The sequence below is a fragment of the Mobula hypostoma genome, chromosome 11 (genome assembly GCF_963921235.1).
Source record: "Mobula hypostoma chromosome 11, sMobHyp1.1, whole genome shotgun sequence".
NCBI lineage: Eukaryota > Metazoa > Chordata > Chondrichthyes > Myliobatiformes > Myliobatidae > Mobula > Mobula hypostoma.
The window spans coordinates 3,459,587-3,481,980 of NC_086107.1; the positions used below are offsets into that span (position 1 = coordinate 3,459,587).

The 22,394-nt window shown below is 44.6% G+C and overlaps 1 protein-coding gene across 4 annotated transcripts in view; it reads left to right on the forward strand.

The window, feature by feature from the left end:
- Nucleotides 1–22,394, forward strand: part of LOC134353556 (transcriptional enhancer factor TEF-1) — a 326,595-nt gene that overhangs the window by 233,555 nt on the left and 70,646 nt on the right. For all 4 annotated transcript variants that reach the window (XM_063061583.1, XM_063061584.1, XM_063061585.1 and 1 more), the window contains exon 4: nt 18,400–18,464. In XM_063061583.1, the coding sequence (XP_062917653.1) occupies nt 18,400–18,464 (65 nt within the window). The remainder of the gene's footprint in view (nt 1–18,399; nt 18,465–22,394) is intronic.

A 22,394-nucleotide genomic window follows, 5' to 3' on the forward strand; every position in this document is an offset into this window, starting at 1 on the left:
CAAGGCCTTCCGTTAGATGTTGTGTCCTTGTTGTCTACATTGAAGTCTATATGCAAGCTAGAGCAGTTTGAGACAAAGACCAGGGAAAGTTCCTCTGCACCACTTTGGAAATCTCACCATGGGTTCTTTCACATCCACCTGATGTCGCCTGCTTTCATGGTCTTATGCAGCAGATGGCAGTTGCAAAGCTCGGGCAGCACCTCACTCTCACACTGGTGCCAGGATTTTCACGTTCGATTCCCTGGATTGGGACTTGAAATTATGAGCTTCAGACTTAGAGAGGAGAACTTTGAACAATCTGTGAAGGCCAAGCCAAGGCCATCCATTGTTCAGGGTTGACCATAGATGTTGTGTCCTGGTTCCCTACATTGAAGTCAATGCACAAGCCAGGATAGTACAATATGGAGAGGAAGCTGTTGCCCATGTAGCAGACTCCCCTTCTCTACACAGCTGACGAATCCAAAGGAACGGCAGAGAGCAATACAGTTTGGTACAGTAGCATTGCAGGAGTTGCCAGTCAGCGTTGAACTCAATGTAGGACTGCCTTAGGAACTCCAGCTCCAGATTTTACTCTTGGGGTTTACTCCCGAAGTCCTCCCTATGAGTGGGTATAGCTGCAAGGCTGCGGAGGTTTGAGGTCAGAGTTTTCCTTCTCCTAGATGAGCTGCCAAACATTGCTATTGAGCCCCATCTGCCCAAAATGACTAGTTCCAAGGTGCCAGTAGCCCAGCTTTGTCCCTTCTCCTGTTGGTAGATATGTGGTTCTGCCGGGCTTAGTAGCTAAACCACACATGAGGGCCAGGAGCTGGGCTTGGTCGCCAGAGGTTTATTTGAATTGCACGCCATTGGGAGCATTTGATCGATACTGGGAGCTTGTCTCTGCTACCACTCACAACAGTAACAACCTTAAGGAACCAAGGCACAGAAGACATCATAGTCATCCATTACAACCAGGGAAGACCCCAATTTGTGATGCTTGTTCATACGACTGGATCCGGACTTATGAGGTCAAGAGAGTGGAACTACCCCCAATGCAATGGCTTTTCCACTTTAAAATCTCTCCCACATAGGTTTCCTGTCATCATTGGATACAGCGGACAGTCACCACATTGGCACATGAATGAAAGAGAAATGGAGGGGTACGTAACAGCAAAGGGTTAGACTGGTATTAGAAAAGGTGAAAATATTGGCACAACTTCGTGGGCCCAAGGGCCTGTACTATTCTGTGTTGTAAATGAAAGCTCGATGACCAGCAATGACTCTGGGCTGAAGGGCCTGTTTCCCAAATGCATGACTTTGGTGTGCAGAGAAAAGGTATGAAAGTTAGAAAATCATCCATGATCTTATCAAGTGGTGGGGCAGGAATAAAGGGCAAAGTGGCCTCTGACTTATAGAGTCATGGAACACTAGAACACAGAAATAGGCCTTCAGCCCATCTGGTCCTTGCCGAACCGTTAATCTGCCTAGTCCCACTGACCTGCATCCCCACCATGGCCCTCCCATCCATTTACCTGTCCAAAAATTCTCATCAATGTTGACATCAACCCTCATCCATCACTTCCACTGGCAGTTCGTTCCACATTCTCACCACCCTCTTGAGTGGCGATGTTTCCATTTAAACATTTCACCTTACGCCCTTAACCCATGACCTCTAGTTGTAGTCTCTCACACCCTCAGTGGAAAAACCCTGCTTGCATTTACCCTATCTATACCCCTCATAATTGCCTTATAATTAAATTGTTTTTTCTGGTAGCAAGGACACAGTTAATTGTTTAGAGGAGCAGGAGAAATGAAAGCATTGTTCATGATGCAGTGGGTTATGTGATTGAGGACATTAAGAACCAACTTTGAAGGCTAAACTGAGTTTATTTGAGAAAACACAGACTAGACTAGGAATTGATTGGGTAATTCTTTCAAAAGAGTTGTCACGGATACGATGGACCGAATGGATTCCATCCCATCATGTGAAATGAGGGTGCAGAGGCGGGTGCCCAGGATGCTGCCTGGATTAGAGAGCCTGTCTTCTGGAGGTAGAATCTATGAAACTCTTTGTCACAGAGGGCTGTGCAGAGCAAGTTACTGGGTATGTTTAAGACAGAGGGTGATAGATTCTTGATTAATCAGGGTGTCAAAGGTTACGGGGAGAAGGCAGGAGAATGGGGTTGAGAGGGATAATAAATCAGCCATGATGGAATGGCAGAGCAGAATCGATGGGTCGAGGTATATGGTCTCACAGGTGAGCAGCTCGGGCTTTTCTGTTTTGGAGTGAAGGAGGATGAGAGATGACTTGATAGAGGTGTATAAGTTGATAAGAGGCATAGATCGAGTGGATAGCCAGAGACCTTTTTTTCCGATTATGGAAATAGCTAATACAAGAGGGCGTAATTTAAAGGTGATTAGAGGAAAGTATAGGAGGGGATGTCAGATTTTTTAATATACAGAGTGGTGTAAAAAAAGGGTGGTGTGTGTGTGTGTAATGCAGGCCTGGTAATGGAGGTTGATACATTAGGAATCTTTAAGAGACTAGGCACACGGATGATTAAAAAAAACTGAGGACTATGTGGGAGGGAATGGTTAGATTGATCTCAGAGTAGATTAAAGGGTTGGCACAACATTGTGGGCTGAAGGGCCTGTATAGTGTTGCAATGTTCGATGTTCTATGTTCTTTTTGAAGTTTAACACAGCTCAGTGCTGAGAGGGACGGAGGAAAGGCTGGAGGTGTGGGTAGCGGAGAATGAGTTCCAAGTCCTGCTGAGTTTTTAAAGAAGCTTTTGAAAAGAATGAATTATTCAGGAGTGAGCGGTTCTTGCAGCTGGCCATTTCTAGCCTTTGATCTGCTAGGCTGCACGCCTTTATTCTGGTGGTGTGTGCACATTGTGCTTTACTGAAGATGCCAAGGCGCCTCTGGTAGAGATTACAATGCAGGCACGCTGGGATCGAACACCAGCCATCAGCCCCCACCCCCCACCGCAGATGCTGTTTGATTTTGGACCAGACCATGCTGTTCCACTGCGCTCTGCGTAGTGGGCGCTGACTAACCCCTCCCCTCCCCCCACCAACAGTATACCTCTCCTCACTCCCTCTGCTCCACTTCACAGACACCTGCCAGTGCGAGTATTTTTTATAGAAGCTTTGACAATGAATTATTAATGATTGAAAAGGAAAGCTCTATTCTTGTTTCAGAGGGGAAAGAATTACAATGAGCGTCATAAATTGTGTTTGCACTGTACTACATCCGTTCAAACACTTCCAGCCTCTGAGCTAAGTTCCATGTTAGTTAGCTGCCTTGGCTGAGAGGTGCGAATGTGGCTGAGTACGGTGGGGATTGGGAAAGGTGTACTTTCTTTACTTTCTTTTAAGCAAATAGATTCAAGATTCGAAATTGTTTAATGTCATTTCCAGTACAAAAGTGTAAAGGAAAACAAAATGATTGTTATTCCGGATCCAAGCGGCACAAAAAACCCACTAAAGTTAAAGAACACAATAAAAAAAACAATAAAATACATTAACATGAGATACTGTAGGTGCTGGAAATCCAGAGCAACACACACAAAATGCTGGAGGAACTCAGCAGTCAGGCAGCTTCTATGAAGATAAAGAAACAAAACACTGACTGTTCATTCCTCTCCGTAGATACTGCCTGACCTGCTGAGTTCTCCAGCATTTTGTGTGTGTTGCCTAAGGTACATTAGGTAGTTTATATACGTTGATTGTACATTTGTCCATAAAGTGACGCTAGGCACAGGAGTGCCTTTACTAAAGGTGACTGACAGGAAATGATAAAGTAGTGGTGGTTGGGGGTGTGGACGGGTGGGTTAGTGGGTGGAGGTGTTGATCAGCCTTACTGCTTGGGAAAAGTAGCTGTTTTTGGCTCTGGTGGTCCTGGTGTGGATGCTACATAGTCTCCTCCCTGATAGGAGTGGGACAAACAGTCCATGAGCAGACTGGGTGGGATCCTTCATGATGTTACTGGTCTTTGGGAAATGGTACTTACATGAGATTAGATTATAAGGACACTCAGTCTTCGTTTATTGTCATTTAGAAATGCATGCATTAAAAATGATACAATGTTCCTCCAGAATGATATCACAAGAAAACACAGGACAAACCAAGACTAAAACTAACAAAACCACATAATTATGACATATAGTTACAACAGTGCAAAGCAATACTGTAATTTGATAAAGAGCAGACCATGGGCACGGTAAAAAAAAGTCTCAAAGTCCCGATAGACTCATCACCTCACGCAGGTGGCAGAAGGGAGGAACTCTCCCCGCCAAGAACCTCCAAGCGCCGCCAACTTGCCGATGCAGCACCATTGGAAGCACCCGACCGCAGCGGACTCTGAGTCCATCCGAAAACTTTGAGCCTCCGACCAGCCCCTCCGACACAGCCTCTCCGAGCACCATCCTCTGCCGAGCACTTCGACCCCACCCCGGCCACCGAGCAACAAGCAAAGCTGAGGATTCGGGGCCTTCCCCTCCGGAGATTCTGGACCACACAGTAGCAGCAGCAGCGAAGCAGGCATTTCGGAAGTTTCACCAGATGTTCCTCCGTTCTCTCACGTCCGTCTCCATCAGATGAGGATTGTGCACGGCACCCTACTTGACAGATAACAGACATCACCACCAGAGTGGCCACTGTGAGCTGCGTCGCGCCGCCATCTTCTCCTCCCACCTTCTCAGGGATTGATCTCACCATTTCTATTCTTACTAGTTGTACTTGCTATAACCTCTGTTAATTAGATGTCATCCAGAACACTGCAGATTCAGATTTATTTATCACAGGTGGCGGGGTGGAGATACATCTCTAGCAAAGAAGGTGTCAGGCACTCCTTCCCTTTGCTTAGTCCCCCAATCAGGGTCACATGAAGCCATGGGGGCAGGTGGCGGATGGTCATTTGAGTAGCTGGTGCATATCACAGTCCTGGTTATGTGACCACTGATGACTGGCAGACAATCTCCGAAGAGTATTGGGGTCACCTGTCTTGTAAAGACACTGCCCAGAAGAAGGCAGTAGCAAACCACTCTGTAGAAAAATTTGCCGAAAAAATCATGGTCATGAAAAGACCGTGATCACCCACATCACATGACACGACACGTAATGAACGAACGTCAAAATACACGATGAAAGGCTGCATTTGTGTTAACAACCAACACAGCCCAAGGATGTACTGGGGGAAGCCACACATTCTGGCCGGTATTTTCTCGTTGTAATTTCCACCTTTAAATTTTGATTCTAGTTTTTATCTACTTTTTAAGAGCTATTGTGGAATCGGTTTTAAGTTAGAGCATCCATCTCATCTCATTGAGAGGTGAAGGGGAGGTTTTAAAAATGCTTATTAATGTGACAGATTGAATTGATTCCCCTTTGAGCACATCTCAAACACTGTTGTAGAAAAGCAGCATCCATCATCAAAGGTCCTGACTACCCAGGCCATGCTCTTTTCTCACTGCTCCCATCAAGTAGAAGGCACAAAAGCCTCATGTTCGCTTTACCTAGTTCAAAAACAGTTACTATCCTTCAACCACCAGGCTCTTAAACAAAAGGGGAAAACTATACTCATCTATTGTGATGTTTCCACAGCTGATGGTCTCATTTGAAGGGCTCTTTATCTGTTATTTCATGTTCTCATTATTTATTGCTATTTATTTGTATTTGCATTTGCAGAGATTGTTGTCTTCTGCACTCTGGTTGATCTTTCATTGATCCTGTTTACAGTTACTATTCTATAGATTTGCTGAGTGTGCCCACAGGAAAAAGAATCTCAGGGTTATATGTGGTGACCTATGTACTCAATTGTTAATAAACTTGCTTTGAACTTTGAACTTTGGATGGCAGTGGACAGACTTTGTCCCCTTTGTCTTGTTGTTGAGACATCCGTCTGCATCAATTCTTCCACAATTACTGCTCGTAAAGTTTGGATGGGGCAAAGGTTAAAGGGGAGTACTAATGGATTGCATCGCAGCTGTCTGTTATTACTTGTTAATCTCCCAATAAATGCATAAAAACTTTATTTATCCTACTGTTAAGTACATCAGTCAACCTACCCTCCCTTCCCCACCCCGCCTTCCATAGGGATTGCTCTCTATGCGATGCCATGGTAAGTACCAGTCCACAGGAGAGAGGTAGCCATTTCACACTTAACATGCATTTTGAATTATATTTTACTAACTTATTTGTGTTAATATTTTAGTTCGTGTGATGTATGTGCAGTTTTCTTCCATTTGCAAATGTTTAAAAGAAAAGGCAAATAATTCTCAGTTTGGACACCATGTCCATGGGATAGTAATTGAATTGTTAAACACAGGCAGGCCGATGTCTGTAAGGAGTTTGTACGTTCTTCCCATGACCACATGGGTTTCCTCTGGGTGCTCCAGTTTCCTCCCACACTCCAAAGGTGTACAGGTTAGGGTTAGTAAGTTGTGGACCTGCTGCGTTGGTGCTGAAGACATGGAGACACGTGCAGGCTGCCTCCAGTACATCCTCGGACTGTGATGGTTGTTGACAATAGTGGAGCATTTCTCTGTATGTTTTGATGTTTCAATGTACATGTGACAAATAAAACTATTGTTTAACTTTCATTATTTGAATTAATGAGTATGCTAGTTGAAACAAGTTACCTCAGAGTCCTCCCATGTTTCAAGCTCTTAAATTTACTGCGCAACCACCTATGGATAAATAATCTTTGACACTGATATGATTACCCTTATTTGTCACATGTACATTGAAACAGTGAAATTTGTGTCAACAACCAACACAGTCCATGGATGTGCTGGGAGCAGCCCGCAAGTGTCACCATAACAAGTTGAACCAAGAAACCTTTACAACTGTCTGGTCCTGTCTACTGAACACAAAAATAACCCATTCAAGTTCCAAGATTGTTTAATGTCATTTCCAGTGCACGAGTTTTGAGGAGAACAAAATAATTGTTACTCTGGATCTGATGCAGCACAGAAATCCCCAATAAGATAACGAGCACAATAATAAAAAAACGCAATAAATATAAACACGAAGATAACCTATAAACATAGATTGATTGTATGTCCTTAAAGTGACACTAGGTACAGGAGTGGTGACAGAGGGTGATAAAAGTAGTGGTGTTTGGGGGTGTGGAGGGTGGGTTAGTGGGTGGGGGTGTTGATCAGCCTTACTGCTTGGGGAAAGTATCTGCTTTTGAGCTTGGTGGTCCTAACATGGATGCTACGTAGCCTCCTCCCTGATGGGAGTGGGACAAACAATCCATGAGCGAGATGGGTGGGATCCTTCATGATGTTACTGGCCCTTTTCCAGCACCTTTCTGTATATATGTCCTAGATGCTGGGTAGGCTGGTGCCGGTGACGCTTTGGGCCATTTTGACTACCCGTTGTAGAGCCTTCCTGATTGCTGCAGTACAGTTTCAGTACCAAAGTTCTTTCCTGCCTAATTCCAATTCCTCAGACTGTCGCTTAAAATCATGTGATCTACTCATTATTTTGTGGTGTTAAGGAAATATTCTGCATACAGATTGTTTTTCCAATAGCACACAATGGTTATAGACTTAGATTTGTCCGGAAAGCACTTTGGACTGAGCAAAGGTTATGACAGCTGTGTTCAGATCCGTGTTCTTTTAATCTTGCAGTTCACTTTGTCGAGAAGCATCCTTTTTAATTGAAGCTTGTATACAGTCAATAGCATTGCGGTCACCAACCTTACAATTAAAATTTAAAATTAAAAGTCATCGATTTTAATTTTAAGTTAATTTTCCTTTTGAAAAATGGACTTCAGGTGTGATTTAAACATGACTAGGTTGTGACAAGAGCTAATGCATGCAACATAGAACATCACAGTACAGGCTATTCAGCCCACAATGTTATGCTGACCCTTTAACCTGCTCTAAGATTAATCTAACCCTTCCCTCCCACATAGCTCTCCATTTTTCTTTCACCATGTGACTATCTAAGAGTTTCTTAAATATCCCTAATATATCTGCCTCTAACACCATTCCTGGTAGCACAGTCCATACCCTAACCAATTTCTGTACTAAAGACTTACCTCTGACATCTCTCCTATGCTTTCTCTCAATCACCTTAAAATTATCCCCTCTTGTTTTAACCATTGGCACAAGAGATTCTGCAGATGCTGGAAATCCAGAGCAACACACACAAAATGCTGGAGGAACTCAGCAGGTCAGGTAGCATTTATGGAAATGAATAAACAATCGATGTTTTGGGCCAAGACTCTTCGTCAGGACTGGAAAGGAATAAAAAAAAGTTTTGGGGGAGGGGAAGGAGGACAACCTAGAAGGTGATAGGCAGAGCTGGTGGAAAGGTAAAGGCTGGGGAAGGAATCTTACAAGAGAGGAGAGTGGACCGTGGGAGAAAGGGAAGGAGGAGGGGCACCGGGGGAGGTGATGGACAGGTGAGAAGAAGAGGCAAGGGGGAGGGAATTTTTTTTACTGGAGGGAGAAATTGATTTAACTGCCATCTGGCTGGAGGCTATGTAGATGGAATATGAGGTGTCGCTCTCCCACTTTGAGAGTAGACTCATCATGGCAAAATAAGAGGCCGTGGACTGACATGTCGGAACGAGAATAGAGACAGGGATTAAAGAGGTTGGCCACCAGGAAACCTCACTTTTGGCAAATGGAGCAGAAGGGCTCACAGAAACCATCCCCCAGATTATGCTGAGTTTGCCCAGGGAAAAAGGAGTTCGCTGGCGAAGCAAGCTAGGGCTTATCTCTTTGGAGCATCGGTGTACAAGATGATAGGAGTCATAGATAGCATGAACAGCCAGAGACTCTTTCCCTGCATGGGAATGGCTAACACGAGGGCATAATTTTAAAGTGATTGGAGGAAAGTATGGGGCAGGGAGAGGTCAGAGGCAAGTTTTTTACGCTGTATAGAATACCCTGCTAGGAATGGTGGGAAGGCAGTTCTGTGTTCTAAGACATTAACTGCTTATTCCCCTCAATAGATGCTACCTGACCTGCTGAGTTCCTCCAGCATTTCGTGTGTGTTGTTATAGATTGACAGATTCTGCAGAATCTCTTGTGTTCACACCTCTCCAAAGTTAGTTATGACCTGCTTGATTTAGATTAATTTATTAATCACATGTAATTGAAACATACGGTGAAATGCGTCATTTGTGTTAACAGCCAACACAGCCTAAGGATGTGCTGGGGGCAGCCCGCCAGTATCGTCCTGGGACAAACGTAGCATGCCCGCAGTGTTCAGCAGAACACCACAACCAAGGGTCAAAGATCAGCTTTATTCGCCATATACTTCTACATGTATTTGGAATGTGTTGGCGCTATCTACAACAACAGGCGACATTTAAAATTATAATAAAAAATTACGTAAAACTTAAAATTAGAGGTTAAGGTATGAATATAGAGTGAAATGTGCATATATACATAAATACCGACATATATTTACAATGTAAACAAAGTAAACAGCATTATAAAAGGTGGTTTAAAGTACTTACAGGGCAGTGCAGTGATGGGGGTTGTAGATAGAGGGGTTAGGGGTGGCTAACTAGAATGGTTAATCAGATTAACTGACTGGCGGGAAGAGCTGTGAAGTTTTTGTTTTTATAGTCTATAGCACTTTCCAGCAGAGAGCCTTTGGAAAAGTCAGTTTTCCAAAAGACGTATCATCATCATCATCATCATCATCAGTATTATGTGCATTGTCGTATGACATGGGTGATCATGGTCTTCCATCTTGCCTTTAACCTGAGGAGTTCTAATAAGCTCTTCAAAACTTTTGCCTGTCTGTCCCTTGATGTAACTCATAAACATCATGAGCTGTTGACCACGTCTATCTCTTCTGTCAACTTTTCCTATCACTGCACGATGTTTCAGCTTCTTTTTCTTCAGTACCTGTCCCAGAAATTCCAGCAGCCATTTCCTGATTAATGATATCAACTCTCTTCTTCTTCCGGCTTTTCGCCACACTCGCTCATTTGTTACTCTGTCCTTCCATGGTATTTTCATTGTTCTTCTCAAAAAACACATTTCTGCAGCTTAGAGCCATCCCTTAATTTTGCTTTGGTATTGTCCAGCATTCACTTCCTTATGTTAGTGTGGAATGAACGTGTCACTGCAACACTGAGTGTCCTACCCATAGAAATTATGTTATTCTTCCAGAGATGCTGCCTGGCCTGCTGAGTTCCTCCAGCATTTTGTGTGTGTTGCTTGCATTTCCAGCATCTGCAGATTTTCTCTAGCTTGTTATGTTATTCTTGCTCAAATGCTAGAGAGTGTATTTAGCAATCCCAATCCTCCTAATTTCAACATCAGCCCGACTGTCAGATGTTATCATGCTCCCTAAGTAATTGAACTTCCACTTTGTTTGATTATTTCGTTGCCCACTTCCAGTTGGCATTTCTGTGCTTTCTTTCTTTTTTGCGATGAACATACCTTCCATTTTCTTGTAGTGTTTTGGAAGACACAACATCATCAAAACCAACCCTTTTCTCCCTCCCACCCACCCACCGACCCTCTCACACACACAAAGTGTGAAGGGAATGCAGTTCCACAGTGGGTGGGGTCAAACGTGAAATGGAATTTATGATTAATGGACGTTCAGTGTGACTTGTCTCTGTCTGTAACCACACACTCCTGGAGCATGGCACCTGGTAGGATTATTTAGACAAAGAAAACAGATCATGTTTCCTTTGTCACGGAGTCAGTTGCTTGGGGGCAATTGCTAACAAGGTAGCTTTAAGAACCTTTGTGATATAAGCACATTTTGTATATTGGTCAGTTTTATAATTCGACAGAAGGCTTGATGAAGTTCAAGTTTAATTGTCATTCAACCAAGGCAGCCAAACCAAAACATTGTTCCTCTGGGGTTAAGGTACGAAGCTCAGGTAATACAGTTGCATGTAGCATATATAGTTGGAAAAACACATAGTCACAAAGTAATATTAGCACCTTCCAACACACACACACACACACACACACACACACACACACACACACGCAGTTCCCCAACAGAGATTACCATCACTTCCAGCTTCAGCTTTATTTAGTTAAGGATAATTTGGAGGTGTTTCAATGAGCCAAGTCAGTCAGTACTTCCCAACCAGGAAATTCCCATTGGGAAATTCAAGGGAAAACATAGGAGCAGAATTAGGCCATTCAGCCCATCAAGCCAGCTCCACCATTTCATCATGGCTGATTTGTTATCCTTTACAACCTTATTCTCCTATGTTCTCCTCATAACCTTTGAAGCACCAACTAATCAGGAACCTATCCATCTCCGTTTTAAGTATACCCAATGACTTAACCTCAACAGCTGTCTGTGGTAATGAATTTCACGGATTCACCACCCTTTGGCTAAAGAAATTCCTCCTCATCTGTGTTCTAAATGGACATCCCTCAATTCTGAGGCTGTGCCCTCTGGTCATCAACCCTTGTAATATAGGAAACATCCTCTCCACATCCTCTCTATCTAGGCCAGGGGTTCCCTACTTGGGGTCTACGGACCCCTCGGTTAATGGTAAGCGTCCGTGGCATGAAAAAGGTTGACCCTGATCTAGGCTTTTTAATATTCAGTAGGTTTCAATGAGACACCCTCTCATTCTCGGGCAGCCCCAGAGCTACCTAAAACTTCCTGACCCCAAGTAGTGAGAATGTGGAATTTGCTCCCACAGGACGTAACTAATTAGTTTGTGCAGTCACTTTACAGCGTCACCTGTTAAGATCAGATTTCGATTCCAGCTGCTCTTTGTAAGGGGTTTGCATGCTCCTCCCGTGACTGCGTGGATTTCCTCCTGGTCTTCCAGTTTCACCCACATTCCAAAGATGTGTGGGTTAGGGTTAGTGAGTTGTGGGCATGCTTTGTTGGCACCGTAGGTATGGCTACATTTGCGGCTGCCCCCAGCAGACCCTCGGAATGTGTTGGTCATTGATGCAATGACACGTTTTCAATGTTTCGATGTACATGTCTGTATGAAATCGACTTGCCACTGCCTGGACTGCTCAAGATCCCGCTGTAATCTACAACCATCTTCTTCACTGTCAACAACACCTCCAGATTTCGTGCCGCCTGCAAATATTACATATTTCCAGTAAGATGGGGGTGGGCTTGATCGCAGTGGCCTCTCCAAGTCCAACAGATGGTGCAAATGTTTAATCTTTTTTTTGTGTGATTGTCAGACCCTGTTGGACATTGGAAATGCAAAATACTGCAAGTCCAGTGAGCTGGGGAGACTGGAGACTTGGGAGTTGAATAGCCGCTGTTGTACGGAGCAGGTCCTCGTGTCGCAGCATCACCTATCACAGCCATCCAGGAGAGGAGGAGCCAGAGGCGATGTAGGAGAGAACACTGGAATCCACGCTGGGCTATGAAATGGCTCCTGCAGGCCGGCTGTCCCGTTGGCTCTCCAGTGTTTGCTCCCTGGAAGACAAACCGGGTTGCCTTTGTCTACAGCTGACCCAGTGCAAGATGAAGAACTGCTGCATGGCCGTGCTTAGTCAGGGCTTCAAAGGTTATGGGGAGAAGGCAGGAGAATGAGTTGAGAGGGAAAATAAATCAGCTATTTATAAATGGTGCAGCAACCTCGATGGGCCGAATGGCCTGATTCTGCTCCTATGTATACTATGTCTCATAGTTTCCCCTTGAATTCCCTGTTGGGTTAAGTGTTGACTGTCCTGGCTCATGGAAACATCTCCTAAGTTATCCTTAACTAAGCAAACTTGAAGAGGAAAGTGATGGTAATCTCTGCTGGGGAATTGTGTGTGTTGGAAGGTGAAAGTGACGTTAATCTTTGTTGGGGAACTTTGTGGTGTTGGAAGGTGAAAGTGACACTAATCTCTGTTGGGGAACTGTGTGACTTAATGTGTGTTGGAAGGTGCTTTTGAAATCACCAGCCATAGGCTGCCACTGGCTTGATATCAATGGATTCAAGCTGCACACGAGGACCAGCAAGGGTTGGAAAGGTGTAATAATTCAAACTATTATTGCAGCCTTTCATCCCTTGGTGGTCAACAAGCCAGCAGCAACCTGCAGTGAAATACCTCAAGAGAGGTCCAGATATGGAGGAGCACAGATGTTGTAGGGTTTTTCAGCGATTGGACAATATTTCAAGTAGAAGATGCTTGCAGTCTTTAATGTCACAAGGGTGGGGCTGGTTGTCCACAATATGACCACTGTAAGATTTCCCCTCCCCTGGCTCTTGAGAGATTCCTCTCTTCAGTGTCACTGAGTTACACATTTAGAACTTTTGGGGTCACTCATTGGTCAGGGTTGACCATGGGCGTTGCATGCTAACTGTCTACATCATATACACAAGCCAGGGCAGTACGATATGGAGAGCAAGCTGTTGCCCATGCAGCAGGCTCCCCCTCTCCTCGCAGCTGATGAATCCAAAGGAACGGCTAATCCAGTTTGGCACTGGCTGTGTTGCGGGGGTTGCCAGTCAGCGTTGAACTCAATGTAGGATTGCCTTAGGGACTCTATCTCCAGATTTTTCCTCAGGGTTTACTCCCAAAGCCTTCCCCATGAGCGGGTATAGCTGTAAGGCAGTGGAGGTTTGAGATCAGAGTTTTCCTTCTCCTAGGTGAGCTGCCAACCACCCTTGCCAAGCCTTGTCTACCCAATGCAACTGGTTTTACGGTGCCAGTAACCTGTCTTTACCTTTTCTCCTGTCAGTAGAAATGGTTCTACTGGGCTCAGTTGCTCAGCCACACGTGAAGGCCAGGAGCTGGACTTGGTTGTCAGAGGCTATTTCAAACACACACCATTGGGAGCATTAGTAGATAGTGGGAGCTTACCCCCACTACCACCCCCTAATATAACAACCTTGAGGAACCCACATTTCGAACATGGCACAGTGTAAAACTGTACTGGCTACTCTGCCCTTGATGTTGTACCAACTCTATCATCAATCTAACCATTCCCTTGTACATAGTCCATGGCCCTCCATTCTTCTTGTGTCTATGTACCTGTCTAATTGTCTTTTAAGTATTCCCATTGTACTAGTCTCAACCACCAGTGCATTCCAGGCACGTATCACTCTGTGTAAAATAAAATAAACTTACCTCTGATGTCTTGCCTAAAATTTCCTCCATTCACGTTAAAAGGATGTCCTGCGCTGTTCACCATTGCCGCCCTGGGAAAAAGTCTCTGGGTTTCCCACTCAGTCTATGCCTCTTATCATCTTGTACACCTTAATCAATTCACCTCTCACCAGAGAAAGCCCCAGCTCGCTGTACCATTCTGCTTTGCAAACAGCAAGTTTAGGTTCAAGTTTATTGTCATTCAGTCATGCGCATGTATACAGCTAAATGAAACACCGTTCCTCTTGGGACCGAGGTGCAAAACACAGCACATAACATAATATTAACACAGTAATATTAATAAATAATTTAAACATATTCTGTAGGTGTACGTTCACATGAAGTGTATATATGACATATAGTTAAATATACAACAGTATAGTGCTGCTGGCACAGTCATAAATAACATGCGCTGAGTGATAGCAGGGTGTTCCAACCAAACAGTCTTTGTTCTTGTACTGTGGCACCTTCTGTTGATGGTAGGAGATCAAAGAGACTGTGGGGTGGATTGGAGGGGCCTCGACGATGCTGAGAGTTGTTAGGGACAGGGACTGATGTAATTCCTTTAAAATGTACACTTAAACCCCAGGAGCCCTGTGTTCATTGCTGCCACACAGTGCAGGTTCCAAGGGTAAAAGAACATCTTAATCCATAACGGTGAAGCATCAGACTGTATCTACCTCTCTGCACCGACGCAGAGTCGACACATTCAGTCAAGAAGTCAAGTCGTAACGCACAGTTACACCAGTGCCATGTGTTTGTCTTGTCTGTTGGCGGTGTGAAAGGGGATCTGACGCATTTGTGTGCGGGATTTAAACCTATACTTGAGCAGAGGAAGAAGGTAGTTGAAGTCTTAAAGCAAAAGTTCTGCATCCCATTTACTCTATTTCAGGAATTATTTCTCTGTAATTTCCCAAGGGAGTTACATCTCCCCAAACAGATCCTTGACTCCCAGTTGAAGGGAGGAAAGTGAGCCCCTGGTGGGCAAAGGAAGCACTACAAAAATAACATCAGAATCAGCCTGAGGAAATTCAACATTACATCAGAAAAAAGACATTACATTCAAATTTTGGAAAGATGTTAATCAGATTGAAAGAGTACAGAGAAAATTTACAAGGATGTTGCCTGGACCGGAGAATCTGAGTTATAGGGAGAGGTTGAACATGTCGGAACTTTATTCCCTAGAACATAGAAGGCTGAGGGGAGATTTGATAGAGGTATACAAAATTATGAGCGGTATCGATAGGGTAAATGCAAGCAGGACTTCTCTAACTTCCGCTAATGCCCCACCTACCCGTCGTACCCCATCTGTTACTTATTTTTATACACACAATCTTTTTCTCTCTCTCCTTTTTCTCCCTCTGTCCCTCTGACTATACCCCTTACCCATCCTCCGGGCTTCCCCCCTCCCCCTTTTCTTTCTCCCTGGGCCTCCTGTCCCATGATCTTCTCGTATCCCTTTTGCCAATCACCTGTCCAGCTCTTGGCTCCATCCCTCCCCCTCCTGTCTTCTCCTATCATTTTGGATCTCCCCCTCCCCCTCCCACTTTCAAATCTCTTACTCGCTCTTCCTTCAGTTAGTCCTGACGAAGGGTCTCAGCCTGAAACGTCAACTGCACCTCTTCCTAGAGATGCTGCCTGGCCTGCTGCGTTCACCAGCAACTTTGATGTGTGTTTTTTCCAATGAGGTTGGGTGAGATTACAGCTGGAGGTCATGGGTTAAGGGTGAAAGGTGAACTGTTTAACAGGAACATGAGAGAATGAGCAGCAGTTGTAAAACGAGACACTGAACAGCCAAATGCCCCGACCACTAACCACAGCTACCACTTTCCCTTGATCAGACTGCACCAGAATATGTGGATCCTGGATCGTGAGGATGCACCAATAGGCAAACCCTTAGGAGAACATCATACTCAACTTGAGTGATTGCACTATTAGAGAGTCATAGAAAAGTGCAGCACAGAAACAGGCCCTTCAGCCCATCTAGTCCATGCTGAACCACTTAAGCTGCCGACTCTCTTCGACCTGCACCCGGACCATAGCTCTCCATACCCTTCCTGTCTATGTACCTACTCAAATTTCTCTTAAATGTTAAAATTGAGCTTGCGTGCACCATTCACGCTGCCAGCTTGTTCCACACTCACCACCACCCTCTGAGTGAAGAGGTTTCCCCTTATTGCTACTACATATTTCTTCATTTGATGTTAAATGAACCTGTTGCGAATATTTTTTATTTAATAAAGAAAGGCAAGATGTAACTTCTGACTGTTTTTCTGTGTGTTGGAAGTCAGTGGTTCTCGGTTCCACTTCAGAAACGTCTGTGTGTGTGACGAGGCAGATCCCGCAACCTGCCTGGGTCGTTGGGGCACAGTACAGATGATCACTGCACCAGTAGCTGCCATCTCTCATGGTTGTGGGCGAGTGCTTGGGTTGCAGCAAAGTTCTCTCCGGTCCACTCCGCACTGGTGTCTGCCCGTTTCTCTTCTCCCCTGCAGAATGGCGTTTGAGAGTCCACTTGATCTTGTTATATGGTCATAGCATCTCAATTTCCTCTTCTTTACTGAGGACAGTAGACCTTCGTAGTGTTTCATGTGTTGGGTGATGGTTCTTCGTGCCCTGTCATTTGAGACATGGTCTGTATAGGAGATGCTGAGGAGCATTGAGGCATCTCATTTCTACTGCCTGAATCTTCTTTTGCAGTTTTGCTGTCAAAATCCATGATTCACATGCATGCAAGAAGATGGAGAGCACAGGTGCATGCTGGAGTTTCAATCTGGACCTGAGAGTGATGTTATTGTCTCTCCAGATTGGTTTTAGTTTAGCCACCGTTGCTGTTGTTTGGACTGAGCTTGCAAGGACTTCAGGCTTTGATCCTTCTCGGTTGATGACGACGCCAAGATACTTGAACTATTTGACAGTCTCTAGTTCTTGTCCACTGACGGTGATTTTTGCCGTGAGTGGTTCCTCACTGTTTCTCATCAGCTTGGTTTTCTCTGCGCTGAACTCCATGCCCGATCTGGTAGATGTGTTATCCAGATGATTCACTAGGCAAGCCAATTCATCCCATCAATGTCATCGGTAGAACCTGAGGTTGGCAATGATCTGTCCTCCGATCCTGACTGTGCCGATATGGTCTTCCAGGCTTCTGTCATTATTTGTTCCAGGAAAACGTTGAACAGCGTGGGTGAAAGGAGGCTACCTTGGTTAGGCACATCTCAAATGCCATCTTTAAACTCCCTGCGACCCCGTTTGTTTCTTCCCGGAAGATATACCTTGCGGGTTAGCGCTAGTAAGTTGTAAGCACGCTAGGTTGGCGCCAGAAGCGTGGTGACACTTACGCACTTCCTAGCCCATTCTCAGTGGCGCAAACGATGCAATTTCACTGTGCGTTTTGATGTACATGACAATGAAAGTTGAATCTTAAATCTCCCTATCTGTGTCGGTCAAAGACAAAGTCATCAGAGGGAGGGGGAGTTGGGGTTGATGGCTAAATGATGCATTTCACTGTTTGTGTCAATGTTCATGTGACAAATAACACCAGTCTTTAAAGTATGAGAGAGAATATGCCGGTGGTGCAAGGGCATAAGGAGAAGGGTAATGGGAATGTGGTTCCCAGCATCTGATGTTTTTAGAAGATGAGTTCAAATATAAGAAAGAAAAGATGCTAAGAGGCAGAGATCGAGTGGCAAGCAAGTACATTTTTCCTCGGGCAGAGATGGCTAATACAAGGAGGCAAAATTTTAAGGTGTTTGGATGAAAGTATAGGGGGATGTCAGAGGTAAGTTCTTTACACTGAGAGAGGTAGGTGTGGTGGTAGAGGGGTGCCAGGGGTGGTGCTTGGATGAAAGTATAGGGGGATGTCAGAGGTAAGTTCTTTACACTGAGAGAGGTAGGTGTGGTGGTAGAGGGTGCCAGGGGTGGTGTTTGGATGAAAGTATAGGGGGATGTCAGAGGTAAGTTCTTTACACTGAGAGAGGTAGGTGTGGTGGTAGAGGGGTGCCAGGGGTGGTGGTTGAGGCAGATACATCAGGGACATTTAAGAGACGCTCAGAGAGAAAACTGGAGGGTTATGTGGGAGGAAAAGGTTAGATTGATCTTGGAGTAGTTTAAAAGGTCAGTACAACATTGTGGGCTGAAGGGCCTGTAATATATGTTCTAGGAGTAAAGGGGGTGGAGGTAAGAGAGGGGTGGAGTTCAAGTGTTGGCATTGAGCCTTTGAACCAAACGGCTTACATCTCCGCTGCAGATATTGAGTCGCCTCCCTCCTTTACTTCCTTTTCCTCATGTTGATCGCGTCCGAACATCCATCCCCTATCTATGTTCAACGGTCTACGTTGTTTCTGTTTTGCAGGTCGCAATGAGCTGATAGCCAGGTACATCAAGTTGAGAACAGGGAAGACTCGGACCAGAAAGCAGGTAAAATAGATTGACGGGAGAAGGGTGCACGCCGCTGAGACTTGCCGTGGCCTCTCGCAGGCTGGGTTCTTCGCATAACCACTGCAGAACGCCGTTGGCTCGCTATTTCTAATTTGCGCATTGCTGTCATCACTGCAGTTACGTTCACCAAGACGGGGATGTTCCTGTCTGCCCTGGACCTTCGTCAATTAATTAATTTTAGAGATTAACAGCTCTCTTTCTCAAATGGTTGCTAATATTGGAGTTAAACGTGTGTGCATTTCACAGTTCACAAGTACAAAAATAAATGTCATACCTTGGCACTTGATGTTGAATCAGAGTCACATTTAGTATCACCAGCATGTCATGAAAATCTGTTGTTTTGCAGCAGACCTACATTGCAATGGATAATAATAAAAATACTATAAATTACAATAACAAATAAAATTAAATTAAATAGTGCTGAGAGAGAGCAAAATAATAATGAGGTAGTGTTCATGGGTTCATTGTCCATTCAGAGATCTAATGATGAGGGGAAGAAGCTGTTCCTGAAATGTTGAATGTACGTCTCCCTCTTCCTTGATGGTAGCAATGAGAAGAGGGCACTTTCTGGGTGATGGCAGTCCTTAATGATACATGCCATCTTTATGAGGCATCATCTTTTGAAGGTGTCCTGGATCCTGGGGAGACCGGTGCCCGTGATGGAGCTGGCTGAGTTTACAACTTGCTGCAGCTTGTTCCATTTCCGTGCAGTGGTCCCCCCTGTACCAGGTTGTGATGCAGCCAGTTAGAATGCTCACCATAGCACTGCAGGTGGTAAGGGAGCAGCCAGGTAGAGAGTGAACCTGTACACTGGGATTGAGGACCTACCACCCAGGCCAAGCTCTCTCTGCTGCCATCAGGAAGGAAGTACAGGACGCTCAGAACCCACTCCACCAGGTTCAGGAACAGTTATTACCCTTCAAATATCTGGCTCTGGAACCACAGGGGATAACTACACCCAACTCATCCCATCACTGAACTGGACTGACTTTCAAGGACTCTTCATCTCATGTTCTCGATATTTATTATTTATTTATTATTATTTCCTTTTTTCCCCCCTCTTCTTTATATTTGCACAGATTTTTTTGCACATTGTTTGCAGTCTGCCCTGTGGGGTGCGGTTTTTCACTGAATCTATTGCGATTCTTGTATTTTCTGTGAATGCCCACGAGAAACTGAACCTCAGGGTTGTATATGGTGACATATATTTGCTTTGATATTAAATTTAAGAAGACAAGTGGTTATGAAACACTTCTACAGCTAGAGGGTGGAAGAAATGGTAGAAATTTGGAACATTATTTGCTCAAGGGGTGTGGGGTACACAGGCTGAGCCAGTATTTAATTGCCCCTCTCTCGTCGTCCTTGAGAAGATGGCAGTGAGCTGCCAAGGTTTTGTCCCGGTGGTGGTGAAGGAATGTTAATACACTTCCAAGTCAGGATGGTGAATACCTTGGAGGGAATCTTCCAGAGTAGAGGTTTTCCCTGTGCTTCTGCTGCTCTGGGCTGGATGTTGTGGGTTTGAAAGGTGCCATTGTGGGTTTTGAGTACAGGAGATGGGATGTTATGTTGAAATTGTATAAGACGTTGGTGAGGCCTAATTTGGAGTACTGACCCTAGTTTAGGTCACTTACTTACAGGAAAGATGTAAGTAAGATTGAAGGAGTGCAGAGAACATTTACAAGGATGTTGCTGGGACTGGAGGACCTGAGTTATAAGGAATGATTAAATAGGTTACGACTTTATTCCCTCGATTCTAAAAGATTGAGAGCAGATTTGATAGAGGTACACAAAATTATGACTACTGCTACGTCGATTCAGGCCTAGGGGGCCGGCGTCAGGCACAAAATTATGAAGGCTCTAGATAAGATAAATACAAGCAGGGTTTTTCAGCCAAGTTTGTGTGAGACTAGAACTAAAAGTCATGGGTTAAGGATGAAAAGTGAAATGTTTAAGGGAAACATGAGGGGAAACTTCTTCACTCAGAGGGTGGTGAGAACATGGAACAAGCTGCCAGCACAAGTGGTGGATGTGGGGTCGATTTCAACATTTAAGGGCAATGTGATAGATACATGGGCAGGAGTGGTATGGAAGGCTATGGTCCGGGTGCAGGTCGATGGGGCGAGGGAGATTAATGGTTCAGCACGGACCCTATGAGCACAAGTTGAACCACACTTCAATCGTCTGATACAGAGCCTCTCTTTTTTATTTAAAACAATAAAACAATTATTCAAGAAGTCAAATCATGACTTGTTACATCATGAGCATCACATCAGCTCTAAATGCAATCAGTCAGACGACCTCTATTGATCAGAACCCACAGTCACAAATTGCTAAGTAAGCCCCCTTGTGCTAACCCAGTGCATCTTTCACCGGTGACATTATCTCGTTAGTTGAGCTGCATGTCCAGTTAATGCACCTTTTTGTGTGTGGAGAGGTTGTTTTCCAGTCCCCCTGTGTGTTATTGATGATTAATGAAAGTAATGGCCATATCAGCACCCCATGTCACTTTTGCCTGTTGTACCTACATAAACCTGAGGTCAGGTGACTCAAAGACAAAGTTATTGGGAGCCATGGTAGCATGGAGGTGAGCGAGACTCTACTACAGCTCAGGCTGTCAGAGCTTGGACTTGAATTCCTGCATCCTCTGCAAGAAAACTTGTACGTACCTTCCCATGAGTACTTCATGGGTTTTCTCCGGGTGCTCTGCTTTCTCCTCACTTTCCAAAGATATACCAGTTAGTAGGTTAATTTTTATTGTAAATTGTCCTTTGATTAGGCTCGGGTTAAATCGGTAAATTGCTGGACGGTGCAGCTCAAAGGGCTGGAAGGGCCTGTTCTCTAAACAAAAATAAAAATGAAACAAAATCGAATTATGTATATTTTGCCATAAACCACCTTGAGATTAAAGATCATTGGCAGGGTGCAATGAGATTAAAGCTGATTGGCAGAGTGCGATGAGATTAGAGATCATTGGCGGAGTGCGAGGAGATTAAAGATCATTGGCAGGGTGCAATGAGATTAAAGCTGATTGGCAGAGTGCGATGAGATTAGAGATCATTGGCAGGGTGCAAGGAGATTAAAGATCATGAGCAGAGTGCGATGAGATTAAAGATCATTGGCAGAGTGTGATGAGATTAAAGCTGATTAGCAGAGTGGGAGGAGATTAAAGATCATTGGCAGTGTGGGAGGAGATTAAAGCTGATTGGCAGGGTGCGAGGAGATTAAAGATCATTGGCAGGGTGCGAGGAGATTAAAGATCATTGGCAGAGTGCAATGAGATTATAGATAATTGGCAGGGTGCGATAAGATTAAAGATCATTGACAGGGTGCAATGAGATTAGAGATCATTGGCAGAGTGCGAGGAGATTAAAGATCATTGACAGGGTGCGATGAGATTAAAGCTGATTAGCAGAGTGGGAGGAGATTAAAGATCATTGGCAGAGTGGGAGGAGATTAAAGATCATTGGCAGGGTGCGAGGAGATTAAAGATCATTGGCAGAGTGCGATGAGATTATAGATAATTGGCAGGGTGCGATAAGATTAAAGATCATTGACAGGGTGCGATGAGATTAGAGATCATTGGCAGAGTGCGAGGAGATTAAAGATCATTGGCAGGGTGCGATGAGATTAAAGATTAGCTTTATTTGCCATGTACATCGAAACATACAACGAAATGCATCACATTATGTCAACAGCCAACACAGTCCAAGGATGTGCTGGGGGCACCAAGAGTTGCCACGTTTCCGGTGCCTACATAGCATGCCAATAACTTCCTGACTGTTAACTCGTACGTCTTTGGAACATGGATGGAACTAGAGCACCCACGTTGTCATGGGGAGAACGTACAATCTCCTTTCAGACAATGATGGGATTTGAATCCTATTCGTTGGTACTGTGGCCGCTACACTA